General features: G+C 34.7%; 1 protein-coding gene across 1 annotated transcript in view; it reads right to left on the reverse strand.

The window, feature by feature from the left end:
- LOC113237774 (head-specific guanylate cyclase) overlaps positions 1-13,430 on the reverse strand; it is a 196,784-nt gene that overhangs the window by 11,792 nt on the left and 171,562 nt on the right. The window contains exons 11-12 of the mRNA XM_026474422.1: positions 7,004-7,147; positions 4,705-4,859 (exon numbers count right to left, since the gene is read on the reverse strand). Coding sequence (XP_026330207.1) covers positions 4,705-4,859; positions 7,004-7,147 — 299 coding nt within the window. The remainder of the gene's footprint in view (positions 1-4,704; positions 4,860-7,003; positions 7,148-13,430) is intronic.

Consider the following 13,430-nt stretch of genomic DNA (forward strand, 5'->3'; position numbering starts at 1 on the left):
AATACCGATCTTTACGGCAGTGTTCAAGGCTCTGCAGCTTCGCCTCTACTAATTTCAACAAGTTCTTTATTATTTTTTGAAAAATACTGAAAATTTGTTGTTATCAGCTACTACGAACAAAATCTGTAGTGAAATACAGTACAATATAAACATAATCTATATCAACTTTATAACCCCAGCTTCTACAAGTTGTACTCAATTAGTTTTTTTGATGCTCTGATAATGAATCATAAGTATGGATAGGTAACTCTAATGAACGTCGTCAAAAACACTGGGTCACAAAATAAACGGTATGTCGCCATCCTTCTTTAGCACATTCTTTGTTTCAATGATGCACGTAGTGGCAATGAAAAGGTTATGAATTCGTACATTTTGGAAATCTGTACCAACTTGATCAATAGTTCTTAGTCTCTGCGAGTACGCGCATATATATGTATATCGTATGGTTTTGTGTAAATATCCGCTCACGTGATGCGCCCTTCTACCACAAAATGGCGACTAGTTGGTTTTGCAAAATACAAAAGGATTCAGTTTAAATACAAGTTTTTATAAATAAAAATTATTATTCTGCATTGCTAAATAAATACCCTCCGTACTACCAACAAAAACATCTCAAATAAAATGCAGTAATACACCGCAAATCCTGTACTTAAAAAGCACTAATGAAATTTTTGGTGTACTTGGATAAATATGATAATATTCCGTTTGAGTAGTTCTAACGTTTACCATGAAATTACTCCTTAAAGTATAGTTTATAAACATTTATATTCAGGATAAACTTAAAAAACGCTACTTACGGTATGTTTTCAATAAATAAACACCGAAATCATCAAACAATAACACACACGATTGTCGTGACATATTTTTGAAGTTGTTTATTTTTTTTAAATGATAGACCCAGGCATTAAAAACTTTATGGTTTGCTAGAGTAGTTACCGAAATAGCAATTAATATTAGTTCTTTTACCTATTATAGCTTCGATATTCGATAAATCGGTATAAAATCATCACCAGCACCTCTAGGTGTGGTATGCGTCTACGGCTGCATGTATCGCGTGAGCGGTTAAATTGCAAATTGTATAAAGCGTTAATTGTTATTCAGTAAATAGAAAGAAAGAAACGTTTATTCAGCTTATGACGACTCAAACATAACAAAACATAACATATCCAACGCGTCCAAAATATGGAATAACATTCCACCGCCTATAAGAAATCTTAAATCAATTTACTATTTAAAATTCGCACTTTTAAAAAAAAGATTCTACAGAATATTTTGACGCGTGTCTGATATAAATATCAAAAGTTCACAAATTACCCTTAATCTCCTTTACACTACCTGCCTACAAAATATTTTCCCTGCCATAAATACTTTATCCTTCATACTTATATATAAACCACACGTGCACTCCACTCACTTATTCCATACCTACACACACAAAAACACATCTCTAAGCAAAACACACATTCATCTACAATTATTATACAACGACACATCTCTTGCTATCACATATACATCTTTCACATTTTTTCTTTTCTTTCTAGTTACCTTGTTCACATTTTATAGCTTATATAATAGGTGAACACCTATACAGTTAATATTATAACTACATAGCTTACATTCTAACTCCATGTTGATTCTCTATTCTGTGCTACTTCTTTTTTTACCGGCTCACCTTAGGACCTGACAGAATCATCAGCGTCGTAGTTCGACTGAACTGCGGCATAATGCTGAGTCGGGCCCTTTTTGTTGACACAGTAGACTCAGTGAGACAGACAATGCCACTACTAGATTAGCCTTTCTTTATGATTACCATTGTACCTATATCATAAGCTTGTTTGTAATGTTATTTATCATTTTAATCAAATTAATGCTATTTATCTAAATTGATGTTTACATATACATATAAGCTACAACGTATCCAAATCAGCATATGCTCGGCTCGCCTGCTGTATCGCAGGTTTTCTACATATTTTTTAAGGTTTTTTTTCGAGTTGCGTCCTTGTTTTTGAATGTTTAACGGCAATAACACGACTTATGTTAACAAACTTTAAGACATAATTCGACTTAGTCCTTTAACTGCGACTGTTCTATGGTTACAGCAATACTTATGATACTAACCACATTGATAAAATACATAAAATCGTTAAAGGAATATAAAGAACAGTTTTCTGAAGCATACTATTAACCAATAACAACCCGGTAAAGTCGCGGGTATGACCAATCGTGTCCAGTGGAACAAACGGACTGCCCAATTGTACCTTTATGTATACTGTGGAATAAGACAATAGTCGCTTTTAGTTCTACTTTTTCCCAGTCATTATGTGTCTTTATGTGAAAATATATCTCAACTTATTCGTTAAACTTGCATGTATTTTTTGAGTTGAGAGCACTTGTACCTTTAGAGTCATAAAAAATGCCCGATAAGTAAAATTTTGCCTTTCAACAGTGAGTTATGCCCTTAGTGCAATAAGAAAAACAACGTTAGGAGACTACTAGAGAGGTCTCCTATTGATCTGTTATGTAATAGGACACGCTGAAGCGTATGGTGCAATAATAACAAAAGGGCATAACTCGTCTTATTCCCTATTTTAATGGAGGCACTGAAACAACACATTTAAATTAATTAATGGGACCTGTAAAGAATCAGTGACATGGGTTTGTTTGAAAAAACAAATATGCGCTATTTTATTCCAGTGTGTTGTAATCGCTTAAACATCGTAACATAAACTCAATAATAAATCGATCCTGTTCGTTAAATTTTGCTCACTGTCGCTATTCATGCATAAATTGTGAAACCCAGAATAAATCAAAAGAAGAGTTAAATTTTCGGATGCTTAAACATTTGAGAATGCAAACAAACAAAAACTAAGTTTCTGAGAAATCTTGCCGCAAAAGGGCGCATTTCTTGAGCAAACAAGAAACTGTGAGCGAACGAGATTATCCGAAGAGCTTCTGCAAGTTTTCAAAGAGACTTAATTCCAGACGGTATATTTGTAGATTTCTGCAAATGTCAGTATGATAATTTCAAGGAAGAGAACATTAATACGTCTTTTATTTGCTGCAGTAACAATTTAAAGTATTAAGTGCAGTTCACTTTACAGATAAAAGTTTGTGAACTCAGAGAAAAGGTCGAGTGTCTTCCTACTTCGCTAGGGGCAGTCAGCAACATTTTTGCTTTGCTCTAATTCAGCGTTGACTTTGTTGGTGGTAAATTTATGTCATTAATTCAAATGAGAAATCAAAAAAAGGAAGGTTCAGAATTCGACTGTGTTTTTATGCATGTTACGCGATTCGGCTTTTGTGAACCGATTTGCATGGTTATTTTTGCCGGAAAGTGGGTACTTCAGTAATGGTCCCATCCAAATTGGAACAAAATTGGATATCATCCACTATCCGTTCACCGATTGAAATAAAACTTGCTAAAGAGATGTAATTCCGCAAACGTTTAGAGATTGATATTAAAAAGGCATTATTATTTCGGATCTAAATCAAAAACTTTTTTTAAACAAACCATAGTTTCAGGCTCTTTGCAGGTCCCGTAGCCACGTCTTATTGAGATGGTTAATAGTCATAAACCTGTATGTCTAATATTTATGGAAACTACCCTAGTCGGAGCTACATTTACAAAAAATATTAATTTGACTACATTATTTTTGATTTACCAACGAACAGTCCTATTTACGCTATATATGTTTTGCTATTTTTTATTTCATTGATTTAATTGATAAAAACTTAGTGCCATCGAGCATATAACCAGAAATTGAGACGAAATTGTGGGCAAATGGACTTTATATCACTTTTAAATATCAACTCTCGTTTGCACTAAAATCACAAATTACAAAACTGAGAATACAGCGCCAGCTATTGACCTGTGTGTACGTCTCCGTATATTCCAAAATTCTTCTGTATTTATTGTAATAAAGAAAATATCTCTAACAGTGGGCTGTTCCATTCGGTACGGGAAAAACAGCAAAACATCTAATTACAAAACAAACGGAATCACATTTCATCGGTAATTAAATATTAAGTAATATTTCAATTTGTAAAGTGAAATAATTGACGACACTCGTCAATTGTTTCTAATTCGACCTGGCCAATTGTCACCCTAATGATATGACAGAATAGTTTTCAAACAAATTAAATGACATTTCGTGCCAACAGAGTTGACCGGTTGAGTGTATTAGCAGAGCGGAAACAATGTTTACTTTCCTAGCGTCAACTTTCATATAACATAGACTGACATAGATTTTGGTGCTACCATTAAAAGCACATAACAATAAAAATTTAAATACCTCTAGCCAAGTAATTTCCTGTCACATAAGTACTAGAACATCGAAATTCACTCCGGAGCACTACTCAGAACACCCAGACGTGAACCAATTTAGAAAAAATCATTTCCAGGAATTGAACTCGGGACTTCTTCGTAATATTGCAAACCGTTGAGCGCTTCTTCTCGGTGGACCACTTGGCTGGTTTAAATTCAAATTGTCAATTAATAGACAATAAAATATATAATTGTCTTTGCAATCGAAATGTTAAAGGAGTTTTAATAACAAGGTGACACACGAGAAAAGAAAAATCGCTAGGTGAACCACGGGAACAAATAATTGCCTGTGGTCCATCCAAAAGAACCAGTCAGGTGGTCCACGGGCAAGAAGCGCCGTTGAGCTACTAAGGTAATAAAATAAAAGATATAGAACTTACTCATAAGTCGTAGGACTGACGTTGATTTTCAGAGGCTCAGATCCGGATTCAAACTTGTTGGCGAGCGTGACGTTATGACCGAAGAGGCAGTACTTCAACATCGTCTTCCCAACGACACCAGCTAAGACTGTTCCCGTATGTAGTCCAATCCGCATCTGAATTAAATACTCATAATTTAGCACAGTATAACCACATTATGACCAGAGGTAGGCCGAAAGAGAGATGGGAAGATGAAATAAACAAAGCAGCTATCAAAGACTGGACGAGCAAGGCGAAAGACGGGAAACTGTGGAGTGAAATGGAGGAGCCCTTTACTCGAATAGGGGTCCCTAATGATGTGTTATAATTATTATTGATCCTTAAAATTCAATTCATTCAATTTTTTATTTATTATTATTGTTATTATTATTATTATTCTTAGTTGAATTATTCTATTAGCGAATTTATGTAGAATATGCATTGACTTACAAATAAATGGACGACGGGTCTAATACAAAAACTACGAAAAAAATGTCCCAAGTCAACCTATTTAAACGTAGTGACATGTAAACGAATATGAAAAAGCTAAAACGTTGAATTTAAATTGTAATGTCATCGCAGTACTGTCTAATTTTGCTTGCTTCGCTGTCAGTCGAACAAACGAAGACTAAAGCGTGAATGACGCTCTGTATACGATTTTAACGCCCTATAAGTTCGGACACTTTTTAGCGCGGCCGCGACGTCCATATAATTGTAAGTCAATGAGAATATGAATATAAGTAGGGAATAAATGAGACTTTATTATTATTGCCATAATTTAACACATTCTTATTATGTCAATGATGCGCGTAGTGAAAAGATTATGAATTCGTAAATCTTAAAGTCTGTAGCCTACCAACTTAATCAATAAATAATTCTTAGTCTTTGCGACTATGTCCTTATATGTATCGAATGGTTTTGTGCTCTCCATTTTTGAACAATAAACAATATTTCGTTTGTGAAATGTATTGTTATTGTAAGTGAATTGTAATAAAGTTACGTTGTATGTATAACAAATGTAAATCAAATAAATTACAAGTATGTTACCACGGTAGGTTACTTTTTTTATTTTCCGATATTTCGACGGCTACACTCTACATGGACACGCCATTTTGTCCATGGACAAACAGCAAAAGAGGGTAGATAGAGTGTGTTTTTTTTATGATGCCAAGTGGCGGAACAAACAGGCCGTGCGCCTGATGATAAGCGACAGGCCTGTCCTGTTGCAATGCCACTAAGAGTTTTAAATCGCTCAAACCTGAAGGGCACTGCCATCGTGTCCGGCACCCTTAGACATAAGTTGACAAGTCTATTTACTATAGATTTCTCAGAATTAGTTCGTTCCGTCGCTTACTTGAGATAGCGTCTGGCACGGTTTGCTGTGAGAAATTGGTTCAAATCGTGAATTTTTTAAGTGTTCGATCTTTGTTTAGTAATTATAATAAAGTGTCATTTTACAAAAAAACATTGAATATCAAGGTGATAAAATATCCTGACATTCAATAAAACTTTATTCCTTAAAGCTGCCATCTGCCATTGGCCTGTCAACTCGTGACCACGGAGCGTATAATCGTTCCGAAATATGGGGAAAATAAAAATAAGTCATATTGTGGTAAGAAACCTGTATTAGTGGTAATGGTTTAGTGAATAACCACTTACATATATTTATTGAGATTTAAAAAAAAATAACTCCACTAGTTTTGTTATGATTATAAACATAAAAATCGAATACACAGGAATATATATATCGGAACTTTCATGGTTTAGAACTGAATCTTCAGACATCGTTTGGACAGATTTAGGAATGCATTTACGTTTAGAGTAACACTGTATATTTTTATCACTTTGTAATCGAACAACAACTTGTACTTTCTATAATTTTAATGGTCAAAATGGGCACTAGGCGAAACGGAGGACAGTTCCGTGACGACGACTACTCTGTATGGCGACCATCAAAAAGTGTGTCCGATCGTGCCCCGCAACAACGTCTAGACTCTGTTGTAGCGCGGGAAACCTAGTTGTGCGGACTACAACTACAACTACAACTCTAGGTGGCGCGCTTGTGTTCTGTTTAGTGTCCGTACTTATTACTGTCTCCCACATATATAGAGTGGACTTATTTCACAACAAAAACTCAATAAATACATTTATCGATGATGATACACCTTTATCGACAAGTTCTACCGGGTTGACGAAAAATTTTTCAGCGCGTTCGACCTTTGTATTCATAAATCAATCTAAATTGTTAATCAAATTTGCATTAACCTTTTCAAAGGCATACCTTAATAGGATTTCCTTCATGTGTTAGGTGTTGTGCACAGGTCTCAACCATTCGTAAAGCCATCCAAGCAATTTGAGGCGCGTGCGTATCAATTTTGCGGTGTAATCCACTTGCCACGCAGTACGCATCGCCTATCGTTTCAACCTGGAAAAAAGCTAAGTCATCAAAATGCAAAATAAGTATTGTAGAAAAAGCATACCGATAGCTGCTGTCATACGTGTTATGTATCGAGATTTGCACATAACACACATACCTAAAACGTCAGGTCAATGCACTTGCATTCGCGCACCCGGGAACGCGCGCCCCGTGCATTGCAACGTGACCAATGCAAAACTCGTCATTTTAATTGTAATTATGAGACACTTTTCTGCCCAACGTTCCTAACATCTGACGTAGACTAAATTCCTTTAGTTAAGACCTTTTTCGTATAAGTACTTTTAGACATAACGTACTTAACTTCGGACGTTATCAAAATTATTTAGTTTTAGAAATACCTTTGTGGAAATTTAATATAGTTATTCATCATATTTTCTCGTCTTACTTCATCTCCACTGCGGCCACCCTACATAATTTACATATCATAATTACTTTTTGGACAATTTATATCAAAAGCCAAAAAATCTCGAAATAGATATAGTTTCTTAGGGAAAGTTGTTCATTATCAACGGTAGAGTCAGTAATATTTTAGACACACTACTGTTAACATACTATCTTTGGTTTAACGATCATAATTGAAAAGTATGGAAAGGAAAAACAATAAGTATCGCACTCTGTTTATGAAAGATTGAACATGTAGTTTTGATAAAAATAGAATCTACAATATTATTAATTGTAAACAACTAACAACCTCGCAGTATTATTAACATCATAAACAAGAACTTTTGTTCCATGACTTTTAATAATTCATCAGATTTTACTTTCATACAAACATGATGATAACTCTGTGCAAAACGCGGGAGTCGTCGGAGTGGACGCTTCCACGTTGAAACTTACTACTAAATACAGATCTAAAAAACGTCAAAAAGTACAAAACATTATGTAGTTAAGTTAAGTATTAAGTTGGTATGTTTAAATCATATTTTGTCAAAAGTCACGGAAATAAGTTATTGTTTATGCGTTAGTAACTAGTCCTTCGAGATTGTTAGTATTTTAAAAATAACCTTGTGTAGCAGGAGGGGGTGTACAGGGTGGTAGAGATTCGCTCGGCTAGCTGGTGCCCCCTTACTACGTCCAGGAATCAAACGACAAAATGTGGTGAAGAAGACTTGGTTTATTGTACAACAGCTTACAATACAAGGATGCCCAATAAAATGGATTCGTCCCGTTGGGAACAAGCGCGGTGCAGAGTCCGCGACAAGTCCCGGTGGGTGCGAGTTTTACAAAAAGACACTCACTCAGAAGTGTTCTCGTAACCTGTTCCGAAAGATGGGCGCGAGTTCGAGATGCTTCCGCTTAATAGTGAGGATAACCGTAGAAATGCAATCGTTGAATCGATCAATTTCATGCAAAATACTGGTGACAGGTAATTAATTCCTTTAGGGAAAATCTTAACACCGCGATTCAGAAATTGCGTTTTCTATGCTAATGTCATCTAGTGGTAAACAGTGGAACTATTGTTACAAACTAGTAAGAGTAGAGGTGATTAGTTTAGGGAAAATTTAAAACACCGCGATTCTGAAATTGCGTTTTCTACGCCAATGCCATCTAGCGATAAACTTCAGAACTGTTTTCACTAATATTGCCAAAGTTATTATGTTACACTTGTGTATTTGTGACAATAAAAGAATGAATGAAAAAAATTTTTTTTTTTTACCATTTTGCATTGTATTTAAAAAATACCAGTTTTGACACATAAATGAGGTTGTTTTTTGTCGACAAAATTGACTATAGTTAACGCCCTTATTTTATAACCACACCTCGAACAGATTTCATAAATAAATATTGCAATGTACTTATTTCTGACACATTTTTCGTATTAGAATCACGTGATACGACTTGACATAATGACCTTTCGATCGTTCACCCATACTTGGCATTATCAGAAAGTGAATTTTATAGTGAAATCATAATAGAACAGGACTATTATCTAAAGTTCAAATTTTAGAGTTATTCCAGTATGACGGAGTTTAACAATTGCATGAATAACATATTGCATTTTAATTGCTGGCCCATTCGTTTTACATTTACATGTAGAACCTCACTGCATAACATTAAACGAACCTTGTATATAAACACATAAGGTAAATTTTAAATCGCAGTCATAAAATTGATGAGCGAGAAAATTACAATATCAACTAATACGTCACAATTAAATGCAGTAATAATGTAATCGTCACCAATGTAACGTACATCTCGAATAGAACCGAAGTTACTTAAGAAAACAGTATACATGTAAATAGCTGATATTGTCGAAACGAAAAACTCCTACCAGATCGTGTTGGATTGTGGAATAATTTTCATAAGGAAAAAAAGTTATTTGTTATGCAAGGCTTTTAAGGTTGAACTATGAGCGAAGCGAATGGTTCTAAAGTAGATTCCTGAGCGTAGCGAGGGTTTCAAGTCACGAGACGCAAAACAACTTTTCACCTCACTATAGCGAGGAAAATAGTAGATGAAAGATAATCTCAGTACAGAGTACTAAAAGAACCGGTCTCAAAAGTATGTAGAATTACCAAGTTTTATTGAAATCGGTTACCGAAAGTGCGCAAACCCGGATTCATCCCCTAGTTGCGTTATAAATTTATCACTTTTATTCCTCATCAATTTTATTCTTGCTTGTACTTTTATTTTGTGTAATTAAGTGATTATTGAAATTATTTAAGTTCTTCGACGAATTAAAATAATTTAACAAACACAATTAGTTATCATTGTCAATTTAATGTCAACAATAATATGAATAAAATGTACCAATGGATTTTATAATGTATAAACATCGAGTGTATAACCAGAAATAGAGAAGAAATGTCTTTTAATTTGTTTGAAAACTATTCTGCCATATCATTACTGTGACAACTGCGATTGGCTAGCCCTAGTTCGAAACAATTGACGCGTGTCGTCAATGGGTGTTGTCAACTGTTTCACTTCAAATCGACCAGATAACTTGAGCTTTGCTATAATGGAAAATTTGCAAAATTACATATTTAATATTTAATTGCCGATGAAATGTGATTCCGTTTGTTTTGTAATTAGATGTTTTGCTGTTTTTCCCACACCACCGAATAGAACAGCACGGCATTGTTAGAGATATTATCTTTATTACAATAAATACAGAATATTTTTTGGAATATACCAAGACGTACACACAGGTCAGTAGTTAGCCTGTCTATATTTCAATGCAAACGGGAGTTGATATTTATAAGAGCTGTATCGCTAATATGTTACCAGGAATATATGGCCCTTATTTCATCTCTATTTCTGGTTATATACTCGACGGGTCATATTGACCCGAGGCGATTTACAACGGGCATATTTTTGTTTTACGCCAATTGCACTATTCCAACGTTTGAGTAGCTGGAGATACAACCCTCATCTACCCGACTCTCTAGTGTACTAAGTGTGAAGCCATCTGCGCAGCCAAGTAATACGTGCGTTAAATCAAAACGGCACACGCCAGCGTCATCCCTGGCGTAGTATTTTTGTAAAAAAAAAATCAATTTAATCATTTGGCACCAACACGTGAACTTTCCAAAACATTTGTTAAACAATGCCAAAAATATATCCTGCGGGCGAAAACTGCACTATTGATGAGATGCTGGTGGTATTCAAAGGACGATGCAAATTTGCCCAATACATACAGTCCAACCTCTGGCACTCGCGAGAGATGTCAAGTATGTCCGTTCAAAAGGGATAAAAAAACATCTCATACATGTAATGCACGCTAGATTTACATACACTACCTATTATATGCCCGGATCATATGGTAAGGTACTGCAATAGTTGCAGCAGTTGTACGTCTCTGATTGAGGATATAGAAGACTAATTTCTAATAATAAGTTTGAGTGACCTTTCTTTTAGTATATTATTATTCAGAATACTTTACTAAAAATAAAAGAAATATCAAAATTATATTTTCAATGTTGATTTTGCACGTGTTATTGAGAACGCTAATTAAATATTTATTTATACAATTTATTGTTATTATTTTTATTTCAATATATGTTTTGAGAACCCTTACATAATACGTATTTGTTAAAATTTAGACAACTACTTCAATTTTACAAAAAAATTATCGATGTAATTCGGGTCACGATGACCCGGCGTCATCGTCGGTGTAATTATTTTCACGGGCTAGTGGAGTAATTTCTTATAAGAATATACGAAAATAATGGTAGTAAAAACCTATTATTCGCTGATATTCAATAAAGTAAATAATGGTAGTCTGTTGTTATTCAGACACATAACAGCAGTGATAGCCTTATGGCTTGATCTACCACCTCTCAAGCATAGACCGTGGGTTCTAATCCGGGCACCTCCGAGATTCTCGAAATTTATGTGCGATATTTAATTTGGAATTTACCACGAGGTTTTCGATGAAACAAAACGTCGTGATGGAGAAGGTTCACAACCTTTGGAAAACGTGTTAAATCCCCGAACCCGCATTGGGCTAGCGTGGCGGACTATGGCCTAAACCCTCGCCTGAGAGGAGACCCGTGCCCAGCAGTGGGACTTTTAAACGGGTTGATGTTGAGTCTGTAATCATAATTGATAAAAAGATCGAAACAACTCAAAGTCAAATGCCGTCAATCTGCTGATCTCGAATCAGCGTCAATTGCTACACCGGCACCACCATCTTATTTTATTTTACATTTTTCCAAAAATTTCCTTGAAAATATCGGTCGGTTATTTGGCATTATAGCCACTAATGGCCGACTAATTAGATTTGAACCATCAGCAAGTTACGAAATAACAAATTTAGGCCACTAATTCAATTTGACTAATTAATACAGATATACCAAAACGCTCCGAAATGAACGTTAATATCAGTCCTTTACACGATTGATAGGAATAGATTCGTTTTGAAAGACAAGCTCTTTGCCAGAAACATTTTTTTTTGTTAAATGAGAAAGATTTGAAATGTTAATCTTCATTTGGCATCTCTGACTTTACAGGGATCTGCAATGGAACACTTTGAATACTGTTAATTTTATAATGCATGCACAAATTTCCCTATTTGAAATTCAGAGAGTAATATTCATTTTTATCAATAAAAAAATAAAATAATTTTTTTTAGTGATATTAACTGCCTCCGTAGCCGAACGGTTATCATGCCGGACGCAGAGGTCCCAGGTTCGATTCCCAGGCCGGGAGAAATATTTGTATGGCCTACATTTATTGCTCTAGTGAGTTTGGGTGTAATTTGTGGTTGTTTATGTGTGTGTCCATGGCACCCGCGACACAGGTTTTCCCTAGTGCGGGGTTATGTTGTATGTGTTCATTGAAGGTTTCGGTTTATTCAATATTTGTATCAATAATATATAATAAATTTCACATAGTAATTAATGTTAGAAGACTAAAGAGTATGTTAGACGTTTATATGGTTTGTAACATAACACACTGTAAATTTATATTTCAGATTGCATCTAAATCGTTAATCCATTACACGTCTCACTGCAAGGTCACGGGTCTGCGTTAAGAAGAGGGTTTAGGTCACACGTTTCGCAAAGGTAGTGAACCTTCTTCGACGTCCAGGTTCATCACGATATTTTCCGTCACCGATAGCGAGATTATTGCAACTTTCTTAAAGGTACGTAATAATGTACAAAGATTCGAACGTAGACTTCTCAATTGTGAAGCAACAAGATTACATTTAAAGAATAAAAACATTTTATACGTGATACTACATTATCGGGTTATTACGCTGTTATCGCATAAAATACATACAAAAAAAACATACAGTCAAATTGAGAACATTTCCCTTTTTTGAAGTCGGTTAAATAAAGAAACAAAAACAAAATGAAAACAGAACAAGTCCAAAAATTAAGTTCGCGAAGTGTTTATTGGAGGTATATTATTACGTAAATTTAAGTGAGTATCCAAGCATTTTAACCACACATAACTATGCAATTAAAATTTTAACGTTACGGTTTAGATATAGTTAATAATAATATTATAACATGATAAATAACAATATGATAACAACATCATCATCATCACTGCAGACAAAAAACATACACTGCTGGACATATGACTTCCTCAGAAAGCATCTCGCATGCAGCAGTTTCCCGCAACGTATACATGGCCTGATTACGTGATCGCCACTTGACAACTTTTCGGCCTCATCGACCAGCTGCTAATAATGTAGTGATGTTTTAATTATTTAAAAGAGTTTCTATTTACTGAATAAATTTATTCACATTTTCCCGTAAAACTCTTAGCCTGAACTTTTAAAAATATAATGCAAAACAATTTTTTATTAAAAATAATTCTG

The sequence above is a fragment of the Hyposmocoma kahamanoa genome, unplaced genomic scaffold (assembly GCF_003589595.1).
Source record: "Hyposmocoma kahamanoa isolate Upper Pololo Valley unplaced genomic scaffold, ASM358959v1 103, whole genome shotgun sequence".
Lineage (NCBI taxonomy): Eukaryota > Metazoa > Arthropoda > Insecta > Lepidoptera > Cosmopterigidae > Hyposmocoma > Hyposmocoma kahamanoa.